Here is a 12790-nt window from a genome sequence, read left to right as displayed (position 1 = left end):
CCATTGCTGCGGTATTTGATCACCGATGGACTGGGGCAACTAAGCAGCAGGGGTCTACACGAGGAGGTCAACCCATGCTGCCCGCACCTGGTCGCTTGGCCAGTTAACCTCTGAAAGCCGACATGAAATAAAGAACTGGGATCTATCTTCTTCTTCTTCTCAACATGCAATCACGCCTTTAACTACACTTCTCCTTTGTTTGCGGTAAGGTCTTGAAGATCTTAACATTTACGCGAATGTTAGTGGTTTCAGGATGAAGATTTCCCCGCCATGAGAAATAAAGGATTCTATTCGAGCCTATAGCGCGGTTTCAGGGCTGTATAGTTAAATGACCACCTCATTGAAGCTAGAATTGATTGGAGCGGCTTTGGGCTTTTAGTTTAGACTTTTGGCCTGATACTCCTGACCAGGCGCTTAATGTGGATTATTACAGGGCACGAAATCGATAAAAGTGTTTCTGATATGTTTACTTTCACTCATCGGCTCCTGTACATTCATTCTTTCGTTCTCTCGTTTGCCAAGCGCCACGCTCATTAACAGTTTACATTCATTATGACACTCATTTACACAATCTTTTTCTCTTTTCTTTTCCCTCTTTCCTATGCTTTCACTCACCCTGGTTTGCTAGTCACCGACACCGATATCAGTCGCATCAAAACTAAGCTCGCCGAGAAAAAAGAGCCTTGGACCGCGTCGTGGAATAAGCTGACGAGTATCCCATTTTCCAGTGCTGACTACAAGAACAATGCAGTCAAAGAAGTGAACAGAGGCCAAAATGGGGAGGTCCTATGGCACGATGCGGCTGCTGCGTTCAACCTTGCTCTGCGCTGGAAAGTCAGTGGAGAAGACCAGTACGCAGAAACCGCATCAGGCATCCTTGTTGCTTGGGCAGATACGCTGGAGATCCTCAGCGGGGGCGATGATGCCTACCTTACCGCAGGATTGCAAGGTTATGAGCTTGCTAACGCCGCAGAGCTTCTCCGCGACTACCAGCCATTCGCTAAGAACGGTCTAGCCAAAGTCATCAGCATGTTCAACAAAATATTCTTGCCGATGAATCTCGATTTCCTCAACCACGTCCTGGGGTCAGAGCACAATGTCAAGCACTTCTTCGCCAACTGGGAACAGTGCAATATTGCTTCTGCTATGGCTATCGCAGTCCTCACCGACAACCAAACCACCTGGGACTTTGCCGTCGACTACTTCAAACACGGTGAGGGTAATGGGGCTATCAATAACGGTATCTCGAACATCGTTCAAGAACCTGGTACGGGCAAGGCAATTGGCCAAGGGCAAGAATCTGGCCGAGATCAGGGTCATTCCGCGATGAACTTCCAAGTGCTGGGTGCCATTGGACAGCAGGCATGGAATCAGGGCGAGGACCTCTTTGCCTACAACAACAGCCGCATTCTACTAGGGTTCGTGAACCCATTACTATTTTAACCCGCTGTGATAAGGTCTTTTGAACTAACTTCTGCATGCAGAGCCGAGTACTTTGCTCGATACAATCTTGGAAACGATGTACCATTCGAGCCCTACACAAACGGCATAGTCTCCTTCGATGTTATCAGCGAAGCCTCTCGAGGTGCGGTTCGACCTGCTTGGGAGCTGCTCTATAGTCATTACGTCAACATCAAAGGTCTTGACGCTCCTTGGACAAAGGCATACCTGAACAACTCTTTGGAGTCCTTCGGAGGATTCGAGGGCGGGGCTGGTTCTTGGGGAGAAGGTTCCGGTCACTATGATGGACTTGGCTGGGGCTCTCTTCTCCACCATTTGGATGAATCTGACATCGAAGCTGCAAAGTCCTCCGCTGCTGGCCATGAACCAACTGCAACGACGTCAGAGAGTCAGCCAAGGTCAACATCTCTAGCGACAGTCCGTACTGCCTCTGGATCAAAGACTGCCACAGCTGATGATGGCGCCGAGACTGCTACAGCAAAGCCATCTGCCGTAAGCGCCCATCGTTCTTCTACGACAACTGCCACATCAATTCCTCAAATTACGGAAGAGCCAGGAAAGGGATGCCGTGCAAGAAGGCCGAAGAGCCGCAAGCATAAGGGCCGTAAACATCACTCCGTTCTGAACTAGGAAGTTGAGTAAGAAGACCTCTTATCAAGTAACTAAGACCCCATCGGATAAATGTCAAGAATATCCGGGGCATAGGTTTTGATGGGATCTTGTTTCTTGTGTATATTAGTATTATCGTAGCTGGTCTACAAAGGCAAAGGGAGTGATGGGAAGCTGAAGCTCTCTGTCAATATTGTTGAAGATGATGTAGCCTACAGTGTACCGCTTGTGAGGCAGCTCACATGTCGCTTCACAAATTCCAGCTCATATTTGCCAACACCACGCGATACCCATCAGCGTCCTCAAATGTCTTTCCGCACTGATCCCAATACGGATTAAAGCTCGTGACAGAAACAATGCCCGCTTTCTCCATCCGTGTAACTGCATCATCGAATTTCTCTTTCTCGGGCAGGTAAAAAATCATGAGATTGTCCTGCGTAGGTGATCTACCGGCGTCATGTCCGCGCTTCGCTGTGAATTCGAGATGATAGCCTGCTCCCTTGTGACCAAGCATTAGACCATCGAAACCGTCATGGTCACGAAACTCGCCAATCTTCTTAAACCCCAGACCGTCGACGTAGAAGGGCAGTAGGGCGTCGATGTTGTTTGTTGGGCGGGCCACGCGAAGGTGAGCGGATGCGATGGGAGCAGACATTGTGTTGGTAGCGAATTTGAATGAAGCCGAAGTTTGGGGAACTAAGGTTAACCTTATAGGCCGCAGTTATCCCATAGTTCAAAACCTCGGTTTTAGGCGAGGCCGGGGCTTTCTTATACCCCAATTGGGGCCCACTTGACGATATTCCGGGCTTGCCGATGACTCACCTTTAGTCCAAAGGATGTTGGACTAAGGACCAAGGAACCAAAGGCGTTTGCCGAGTCTATGATATAATATTCCAACTTGAAAATAGCGCAACTGGCTCGTAAAATATTCTAAGAGTCTCGTAACGCTTTTATAGTCCTTGCATTGTTCAGGTTTTCATTGTGATCAACTGCTACAGACTCTCAAGTCACGGTAGAATATTATAGAGAAGCAATAGAAACCACATTTAAAACCTTAAGGTCTCCTTAAAACTGGCCATGATATATCTGTATCGATATTTGCTGCAGGGCCATTAACAACTCATCACGATTTGACAGTGAACTTGCTTGCAGTCGATCCTGTCTATTTGATCAAAGTTCGCGGATGAGGATAACACATTGTTCAGCATTGACTCCGCTGATTCACAGCTGAGTCGTCCTCACAGTCCGAAGTTCAAAGTCATGATCAAATCCAAGCACATATCACTGATTCACCGACTTGCTCTTGGTACATAAAATCAGATTTATTTCTTAGAAACTTTTAATTACCCATTGTTCCTTGAATCCAAGCACTATAAATGCAAGCAAACAATATCTTCGCTTTTCTCACCTATATTAGGTCTTATTAACAAACATAATTATTCAAGGGAACAGATACAGCCCTCGTCCTCACGAATCGTAAATGCCTCCTCAACAAGACTGCCCGGTATGCCAGGGTAGAGGCATACTCATACAACGGCAATACTGGCAGGCAAGTGTGCCATGTCCACAGATTTGGCAGCATTGCCCTCTTGGTGGTCACACAGCGACATGCTTCGCCTATCAGCAGACATACGGACGGCGAAAGTGCCCTTGCTGTGTATGCTATGGGGCCGGAACAATTATGGCGCCCTTCTACCAAGATCACCAGGTTCAATGCAATTGCATGTGTCATTTCTAAGTTGGATCTTGTTTTCAATTTGCAATGTTGGTGGCCACAATAGAGCCAACCGATCTCAGCGATCATTGAGGCTTCTTGTCGTAAGACAATAGGCCAAAATTGACCACTCAAAGGCCGAATACTATGCTAAACCTACCAATCGCTTTGTATCATTCAGAATGGTCGTCTAGAGTTTTGTTGACTTCCTCAGATTAGTATCTTGCTCATCCTGACAAACATTCAAATTAATCGGCTTTCTACTCCTTTTCGACCGAATTTTGAGAGTAACTAGCTTTTCGGTTAATAAATAAAGCAGTCCATCAATGATCCAACAGCACAGTCAGTACTTACTAATTTCGGAAGGTCGAAGGCAGTATTCGTGGATGGGACAAGGTTTTAGTAGAGATACCTCACCAAATGCAGGGAAGCAGTAATGATGTATTAAATATATGAATATAGACTTCCATTGCCATCCGTATTTCTTTCCCTTTCCACGTGGAATTTACTGTTTCGTACCGTCGCGCACAGCAGTGACGGCAAAGGGGTTGGCAGTAAAGGTTCCATTCGGGTCAGCCTTAGCCCTAGCCTTGCCAAGTCTCTTATACTTATCCGCATCCTCATAGTATGCTTGCCAAATCTCAGGCTTACTCATATCCCAGTCTCCCCAAGAACCCCAGAGCACACGGCGATCCTGCTTGCTGAAGGGGCTCTTGGCTCCGATCATGATAGTATCGTTGGTCTTCTGCCAGCCGAGAGCATATTCCCTATACTTGGCACCAGGGTCGTGGAAACAGTCTAGTGTTTGGACGACAGTGGAGTCTCGCCAACTGTAGGACGTTCCGTTGTCCTTGTTGAGCAAGAAGCGCGAGTTCTTACCGCCGAAGCACTGGATCTGCACCGAGAGCTTGCAGTGATCGTATACTTCTCCTTCCTTGTCGCTCTTGTCGTTGTCAAGCTTCTGGTGGGGATTGTAGATTAAATCCAGACGCTTGACTACAGCATCAACCCAACCGTCCTTCTGGAGAGTCTGCGACTTTGTAGCGTAGGTGCGCTTGACATAGGGGAGTTCGAACTCTCGACGCTTAGGGAAGATCCACTTTCCAGTCATCGTGTCCATGCCCTCATCGAATTCATTGATCAGAAGAGTGTGGTTGCTCCAGTCGTTTTGAAGGTCTCTGAACTGCTTGAACCAGTTGTCAACAGTAGAATCGTACTTGTCGGTCTTGTTGGTAGGACACCATTGGGCATAGAGGACGATGATAGCAGGGAAGCTACCATTGAGCAAATCAAGAACATCTTTGGCTAAAGCTGTCTTGATCTTCTGCTGAATCTTCTTCCAAATTGTGTCATCTCGGAGCGAAGGGAACAGCATAGTAACAGGGAAGTCTGTGCTGAGAACACTGCAGCAGAGATCGTAGCCTCGTGGGGCAGTACCTTCATCAGACATCTTAGCAATGAAGCCCAGTAGACGGCTAAGTACCTTGGGCTCATAGATCCACAGGCCCTTCAGACCGTGAGGTCCCTGAGACTGTTAGCGTAGTTTTACAGAAAGTGGCAAATTTCCATACCTTGAAGCCATTAGGACCAGCGACAGTTCCCATGTAGCTGGAAGCGCGATAAACCTCAACGGTGTAATGAGTAATAATGCCGAAGTTTCCCGGGCTGCCACCGAGGATGGCGTAGAAGAGCTCAGAGTCACTCTCCTTGGTGACGTTCTGAATGGAGCCGTTGTGATCAATCAGACGGATCTTGATAATGTGATCGCCAAAAAGACCAAAACTGCGGCCGAGTTGACCATAGCCACCGGTTTGACCGTGACCACCAGTACAGACGCTGAGTGGAATTAGCTTCAATAATTTGCAGTAGTCTGTACATTAGACTTACTAGGCACATTGTCCGTGGGGCACAAATAGATTGACCGAACGAAGGTAGTCATTAAAGTCTTGCAGTCTGTTGCTCACACCAGCCAGAACCAGGGCTCTGTCATCAGGAACTCCGTCTTCTTCCAGGACCATCATATCCTTGTAAGTGTTGGTGAGATCAATCTGGATGTTCTTGCCACCGGTAGAAGAGGCACCAGAATACTGATGGCCACCCGACCTGACAGCGACGCTGACCTTGTTGTCCCTCGCCCATTGAACAGCCTTGATGACGTCTTCATCTTCCTTGGGCTGGACGATGAGAGCTGGGTTCATGTCATGCTCTGTCTGGTAAGAGGTGGTAGCATATTGCTGGTTGAAGAACTTGTAATCCTTTTGGCCAAATTGAGATGAAGTGTCTCGGGAGTATTGCATCCCTTGAAAATCTTTGATCTTGAGCATGATGATTGTGATGAGCGTTGAGTTTTTGGCGATTGGCAGAAGAATTGTGGCTTTGGACGTCCCTTATATTCTTCTTGCCTGCCAAGATCCAAGAGGGGCGATGCTGGCCACTGAGCAAAACAGCGGCGGCTGATCACACTGGCTTTCGACTTATCGAGCACATGTGCGGACGGTCCGCACTAGAGATTAGCGGTCTATCATTCCTAACATCCTGAGACATGCGTAGTGGCTGCAATGGTTGGGGATGCGGCTGAGCTTGGTACCAGGGATCATTTCTGAATAGGCAACCAATGGAGCTATTGAAATGATGTTACAAGTGAATCCTCTAACCTGGTTTCTATCTTTCACTAGAGCCATACCTTGAGACACCGGCACTTGAAGCATGAAGATCATGTGAATTCTGACTGTAATTTCACGTATACGACGTAGGTACACGTAAGACTTACTGTACTGTACATGCGCGTAAGATTGGTTGGTGGTACAATCACCTTTCTCAACCAATAAGCAATAGCCTTTCACAGCAGAACGGTATTCAGCCAGCCACTTTTTAGGCACGTTTCAACCTACCACGGGGTCCGACTTCCGACATTTTACGGATAGCTCTGCGCCAGTGCGGGGGAAAGAGACACTTCGAGACTGTTTGCGGAGGTCATGGCTTGCATGAGACATAAGCTCAGTCGCACTATTGACGCCAAGGTTGTGACAGCGGGACGGAGATCGCGAGAATATTACGCGCGTCCAGTACCGTTTGCAGCACGGTAGTCAGCATGCACTGCAGGAGGCTGAATGAGGGGAGGGGAAACAGAAATACGGCGTTGACATGGTGATTTGAGTGGCCAAAAGAAAGGTGAGACATTAACGGTAAATGGCGAATTCTGAGACTATCCCTTGCAAATGCATTTAGAGTTCGAGGGATCTCTCTTTGAAGAATAACGTTCGACTACTGTGTGATAAGCGGCTTCTAAATACGATGGTTCACCGAATGCAGTAACAAGCTACTCACACTAAACGGCGCTCGCTCACGCACGGCAGAATTCTGCCGCTCCAGGTGGCTTACGCAAGGAAGAACAAACGGTCTAGGATTACCGTATTTTGGTGATGGCTGATCAACAGCTCGAGCCACAGAGTTCAGCTTTTCTCAAAGTGTGCATTTGTTGAGGTTTAGGGCTGCCGCATGTCCCGGTCTAGACCACGCGCATTCCATTCAGGGTAGTGAGATTGGGTTTGCAGCTAAATGCTTTAGTGGCCATTGGTTGTTTAGTTTCTAAATGGGTTCAGAAGGCTAGGTACGGCCCGGTACTTGGGAATAGAGGATGAGCAATGCGACGTCCGTCAAGAGACGGATGGATAGGTCTGGGATTATCCCATGTGATGGCGTTACCATGTTTGCTGGTTTAACGATGGATGATTGAGAGCCAATCATACTGAAGTTCTTTTGGATTATAATGTGAGTCTTATTACTGGTCAGCAAGGTGTAAGCTTCGGACCCTTTCAACCTCAGCCACTCGTCGATGGAGGGAGGCCACTCTTTTAGGGCTGATAATGACCAAAGCTCGTAATACGTTAGCAGATATATAATCAATGCCGTCCAGAATAGTGTTCCAATATTGACAAACTCTGTTGAACTAAATCTCTCAAAGCACAATATCCACACAATGATGCTCCCTACTGCTCCCGTGGTCCCCATGGATTTGGGTGACGACTTCAAGTTCGGTCCTACCGTTCTCGACCCCATTCAGCCAGAGGACCAAGAGAACCTGGTTCCCATCCATGGCTTCCCCAGTGTTGACCCTGCTGGTGGTGATGTTGCCATGTCCCAGCTTGATGTTCTGGCACACTTCTTTGGAACCTACAGCGGATTTGGTTTTAACACCATTTTCCGCCCCAATGGGTAAGTAAAACACCTGAAAGACCATTGGAAATGTATACTGATTTAGAGAAAGAACAACAACTCCTACACCTCTCCCTATTCTTCCTCCATCTGAGGATCCCAATGACAACATCCTCCAGCTCAACCTTACATCGGAATCCCTAGCTTTTGCTAAAGGACGTCTAGACGATGTCCCTAACCGCGGTCTTGACACTCAGGCTGATATCATGCTCAACGGTGTGCCATACACCCAGACAATTGCTGATATCACTGAGATGGTGAAGCCGCCAAAGAAGCAGCCCGTCATCCACTTTGAGCCTGGTCTGTGGATGCACGTTCCCGCCAGTGAGCAAATGCCTGTACTTGCAGCTTCTCTGTCCCGCATGGCATCTATCCCTCACGGAACTTCCATCAACGCTCAGTCTTTCACGGCAACTATCACTGCCAAGGGCGCACCCGTCTTTTCGCCAGTTGACATCACCCCCATCCTTATTGCCAACGGTCAGAAGATTCCGTTTAGAAGTCAGACTCTAACCAACAAGAACACACATCGTCTTCCCCAGGATCTTACAAGCTTTGACAAGGCCGGCACTATCACGCAGGCTATCTTGACTGATCCCAACACTATCCTCCGCAACGCCAATGTTGGAAAGAACATTATTGAGAACACAACCTTTGAGGTATCCTCAGAGGCCCAGAACCCCAACCTCGGAGGCGGAACAAGCAACATCGGTTTCCTCATCGGTGCCGACGCTGGTGTCAGCTCTGCTTCAGTTGCAGCCCGAAGCGGCAACGCAAACGCCGTTAGAGTCACGGCTCAATACTGGCTCTCCAGAGTTCGAACCCAGATCAACCTTCCTGCGTGCCATAGCACAGACAAGAAGACTGTTTCCCCAGCCTCTCACGGTCCGCGTGATGCTGTCCCCAGGTTCCTGGTCGACATTGACGTTCCTGCTGCCAAGACAGTCAATATTGAGTACATCCAGATTCAGTACTCCCAGAATGTCATCCTCGACTTCAACGGTCTGTCATGGCCTCACGTGACAGTTGGAACTTTGGCGCCAACCATCCGTCACAAGCTGTCTCAAGTTCTTGTATCTCACTAGATAGTGACGTGACCCAGGTAGCTAGGACTTTCTAGGAGGTATATATAGCTTTGCTGTGGGCACTTCAGGCTTTTGACCCAATATATAGCGAGTTTAAATTGAGCTCTAATTTAACATCCTTTGTCTTGACAAGTTATCTTCATCTTGGACTAATAGTATAAGCAATTCCATAAATTTGCATTTCTTCGACAGGTGACAAAATCACAACATTCTCACAGTTCTCTGGCGGTGCGTACCTACTGCATCAACTAGAATACGATATGACCTGTCAACTCATGTCTCTTGGTCTATCCGTTCAAATTTGCATGAGTCAAAATGAGGCCAGACACATCCGCGCCCCAAGCTCAAGCAAGAGGGGTAAACGTCCTCTCCAGACGCCACTAAAGTTGCCCACGACTGAGAATTCCAAGTCCAAGTCACATTCCCATCAGTGATCGTCACTCGCAGGTTCCGTTAGTGTCGTTGAAGTTTTATCATGGCTTGTGCCACCCCCGCCTTTTTCATTTCTCCCGTTGCTCCAACACGGGCCAGCTGTCACATTCCTAACGCCGGATGGGACTTCAGCTAAAGAAAGCAGTCAGACTTGAACTCTATGGGATATACTGCATCGAAGTGTAGAGATGTGGCTTGGAACTTAGGTTCAATTTCTGCTCAATTTTCCGACCGCTCAAAAGTTATTGGAGGACCGCATACTCGTGGTCGCCTTCTGCAGCTGTCAGCGTTGTAGTATTGCTTTTATGCGTCAAGCTGAACACGGCACAGCATGTGATGGTTGCGCTTTGTAGGTAAATCTGTGTCATTCAAGCATCCCATTCGTAGACATTATTGAGTGGTCAGCTGAAATCCCAGGAATGGAGGCGGATGATGTATTAAGATAACAGTGATGTTTGAATCGTAATGCCCTCCTCCTGATCATGCTATATACCACGTTTTCCTCAGCTCTTCATGGTTCTCTTTCAGGCTCTCATTGCAGACTTACTTCTAATTATTCCCTCAAATCACATTTCTAGACTGTAACCATCGACATGTCTCTCCTTGATCTGAACTCTGACTTGTCCATCAGAAACCAATGGGCTCGCCAGCACATCAACAGAGCCATTCGACAGGATTGGAACGCCCTTCTTGAACATAGCGATGATTCTTCCGAGCTAGGTTCCCTTCCTTTTATTCCCAAGACCTCTGAGCTCCCTCCTGCCCCTGCCCCCCAGAAGTCATCCGCTCCCCACGACCATGAAGCTCAAAAGCCTCGGGCCATCAAGATCGGTGTCATCGGTGCTGGAGCAGCTGGCTTGTTCACGGGTCTTGTCTTGGACTACCTCAACAGCGAACTGAAGAAAGGTTCAATCCCTCTCTCTTTCGACTATGAAATCCATGAGGCGGCTGGATCAGATCGAGTTGGAGGTCGCTTGTTCACTTACAATTTTGGTGGCCAACGTGATACTCATGATTACTATGATGTTGGTGCGATGCGATTCCCTGACAACCCGGTCATGAAGCGGTAAGTCAGTCCCTTGTGCTACATGTCACTTGATAGCTCATACTGCCCAGCACATTCGAGCTCTTTGGCAGGCTTGGCATGGAAAAGACGGACTTGAAGACAAACCCCAACGCACCGGATGGTTCTCTCATCCCATATTATATGTCACCTAACGCGCCCAACACTAACCCCTGGTGCTACAACGACATCAACGTTTGGGGCGCTTCTTACCAGAGTGTTCAGACATCTGCTGGCACTGTTGACCCGTTCCAAGTTGATACCGATAACAGTATTGACCATAGGTAAGTTCCCTTATAAACGATGAAGGATTAGGAAATCAATTCTGAATATTTCTCAGGCTTCTCAAAGTTGGACCAGATGAGGTTGTAAAGGCCAATGTTGAGCCACTTCGTCAAGCCCTAAAAGAAGATGCCGAGAAGACTCCTCCTGGTGACAAAGGCTGGAAGATGTTGATGGAATATGATACATACAGCACTCGACAATTCTTGGGGACGTGAGTACTTTCTGACGCTGCTGATTTTCCCTCAAAGCTGATTCATCCAGTGCGAACCCGAAGGTGAAACTCCCTAAGGACATCCCTCCACCTCCATATAACTATGAGACCATCGAGTGGCTCGAGACCTTCAACGGGTAAGTTGCCACCACTATGAACCCTATTTGATACTGACATCTTTCAGAGGAACTGACTGGTACGACCAAGCTCACAGTGAGACTGTTCTTGAGTCCCTTGACTTTGAGTTCAGCCCTGAGACCAAGTGGTTCTGTGTGCTTGGTGGCGCCCAACAGCTCGCCAAAAAGATGGAAGAGAGAATTACTAGCAAACCCACATATCACAACCCAGTCGCTGCTATTCGCGCCATTGGTAAGATGGACGTGAGGCTCGATATTGTGGCTGGTAAGAGATCTGAGTATCGCCATTACGACGCCGTCGTGGCCACTACTACCCTCGGATGTCTTGGCCGCATGGACACTCGCCAAGCTGGCCTGAGATATCCGGTCAAGCAAGCCATTCGCTCTTTAGGCTATGGTCAGTCCTGCAAAGTGGCCATCAAGTTTAGCCATGCATGGTGGATCCACGATCTGAAGGACTTCAACATTCGCGAGGCAGGTCTAGGCCACTCCGACCTCGCCCTGCGAACTTGTGTATATCCTTCTTACAACATCTATGACGCCAAGACCAAGACAGCTGTTCTTCTATGTTCTTACACCTGGCAGCAGGACTCTGATCGTCTTGGATGTCTCATGTCGACAAACAAAGACCACGGGCAGAAGGTCGCCGATGAACAAGCCCTCAAAGAGCTTCTGCTCCGTGATCTGGCCATCTTGCATAGAAACAAACAGATGGGTGAAAAGGATCTCTACACTCTCATCAGCAAGAGTTATGTTGATCATCATGCCTACAGCTGGACTGAGGATCCCAACACTGCTGGAGCTTTCGCGTTCTTCAGACCCCAGCAGTTCAGCTCCATGTGGAACAGAGTGATCCAGCCATCGGGTGATGTCATCATTGCCGGTGAAGCCTCAAGCCCCCACCATGCCTGGGTCGTTGGCGCCCTCGAGAGTGTCGTCCATGAACTTCACTCCTGGATGGGTACCAATATCACTCTGGTTCCCGAGCTGAAGCATGCCAGAGACATTCTGGAGAAGGATGAGCCCAGAAACCCCTTTGTCGGTCTCCCTCCATATATGGATGTGAACATCTCCAACTGGCACGCTGTTATGGGTGTCGTCAACCGAGACAAGCATCTAGAGAAGATCGGAGGGTCTGATAACGGCAATTTGCTGTCTACTTTGCTCTCACACTTCGATGTTGACGCTTTTAAGAAGGATATTCCTGCTCGATAACTGGTTTCGACTGGTTACCGGTGGTTATGTTGGGGGCCCATAAGTGTATTCAGATTGAGTCATGGCTCATGAGATCAGTATGATGGTTCTACCGTCCGTTCTTTAGCTTTTTACAACATTTTCATGATATCCACTCTCTTGTTTCATTGCTGCCGTCCTTGATGAGTTGCAGCTTCCATTTTATCGCAACTTTCTCAAGTCCGCTCAGTAAACTTGGCTGATGCTAGGATGCATCATGACCGATTCTGAGCTCACTGTTTGATTATCTGCGGAATCCCTGAACGAGTTCCTTGACTGAGCATCTTACTCAGTGTTTGCTGTCATACGCGACCAAAATACGCAATGCGTTACTTGCAGTTCAGA

General features: G+C 48.1%; 5 protein-coding genes; 3 read left to right on the top strand and 2 right to left on the bottom strand.

Annotated features, from left to right (window-relative positions):
* Positions 1-552: 552 nt before the first annotated feature.
* FFUJ_10555 (related to GPI anchored protein) lies at positions 553-2091 on the top strand (the record flags this gene model as incomplete). XM_023569353.1 has 2 exons in its annotated part: positions 553-1418; positions 1485-2091. 2 exons carry the CDS (start codon positions 553-555, stop codon positions 2089-2091), a joined length of 1473 nt encoding a protein of 490 aa, XP_023436578.1.
* Positions 2092-2320: 229 nt separating this feature from the next.
* On the bottom strand, positions 2321-2725 carry FFUJ_10554 (related to glyoxalase family protein; the record flags this gene model as incomplete). Its single annotated transcript, XM_023569351.1, has 1 exon — positions 2321-2725. One exon carries the CDS (start codon positions 2723-2725, stop codon positions 2321-2323), a length of 405 nt encoding a protein of 134 aa, XP_023436577.1.
* Positions 2726-4289: 1564 nt separating this feature from the next.
* FFUJ_10553 (related to 6-hydroxy-D-nicotine oxidase) lies at positions 4290-6108 on the bottom strand (the record flags this gene model as incomplete). XM_023569350.1 has 3 exons in its annotated part: positions 4290-5309; positions 5356-5620; positions 5672-6108. The coding sequence occupies 3 exons, from the start codon at positions 6106-6108 to the stop codon at positions 4290-4292; spliced, it is 1722 nt and encodes a 573-aa protein (XP_023436576.1).
* Positions 6109-7763: 1655 nt separating this feature from the next.
* Positions 7764-9084, top strand: FFUJ_10552 (uncharacterized protein; the record flags this gene model as incomplete). XM_023569349.1 has 2 exons in its annotated part: positions 7764-7999; positions 8052-9084. 2 exons carry the CDS (start codon positions 7764-7766, stop codon positions 9082-9084), a joined length of 1269 nt encoding a protein of 422 aa, XP_023436575.1.
* A 1025-nt stretch (positions 9085-10109) lies between these two features.
* On the top strand, positions 10110-12427 carry FFUJ_10551 (related to L-amino-acid oxidase; the record flags this gene model as incomplete). XM_023569348.1 has 5 exons in its annotated part: positions 10110-10582; positions 10633-10863; positions 10920-11075; positions 11126-11212; positions 11260-12427. The coding sequence occupies 5 exons, from the start codon at positions 10110-10112 to the stop codon at positions 12425-12427; spliced, it is 2115 nt and encodes a 704-aa protein (XP_023436574.1).
* Positions 12428-12790: the final 363 nt, after the last annotated feature.

Source organism: Fusarium fujikuroi, chromosome FFUJ_chr10 (genome assembly GCF_900079805.1).
Source record: "Fusarium fujikuroi IMI 58289 draft genome, chromosome FFUJ_chr10".
Classification (NCBI taxonomy): Eukaryota; Fungi; Ascomycota; class Sordariomycetes; order Hypocreales; family Nectriaceae; genus Fusarium; species Fusarium fujikuroi.
This window is presented reverse-complemented; position numbering and strand designations above follow the sequence as displayed.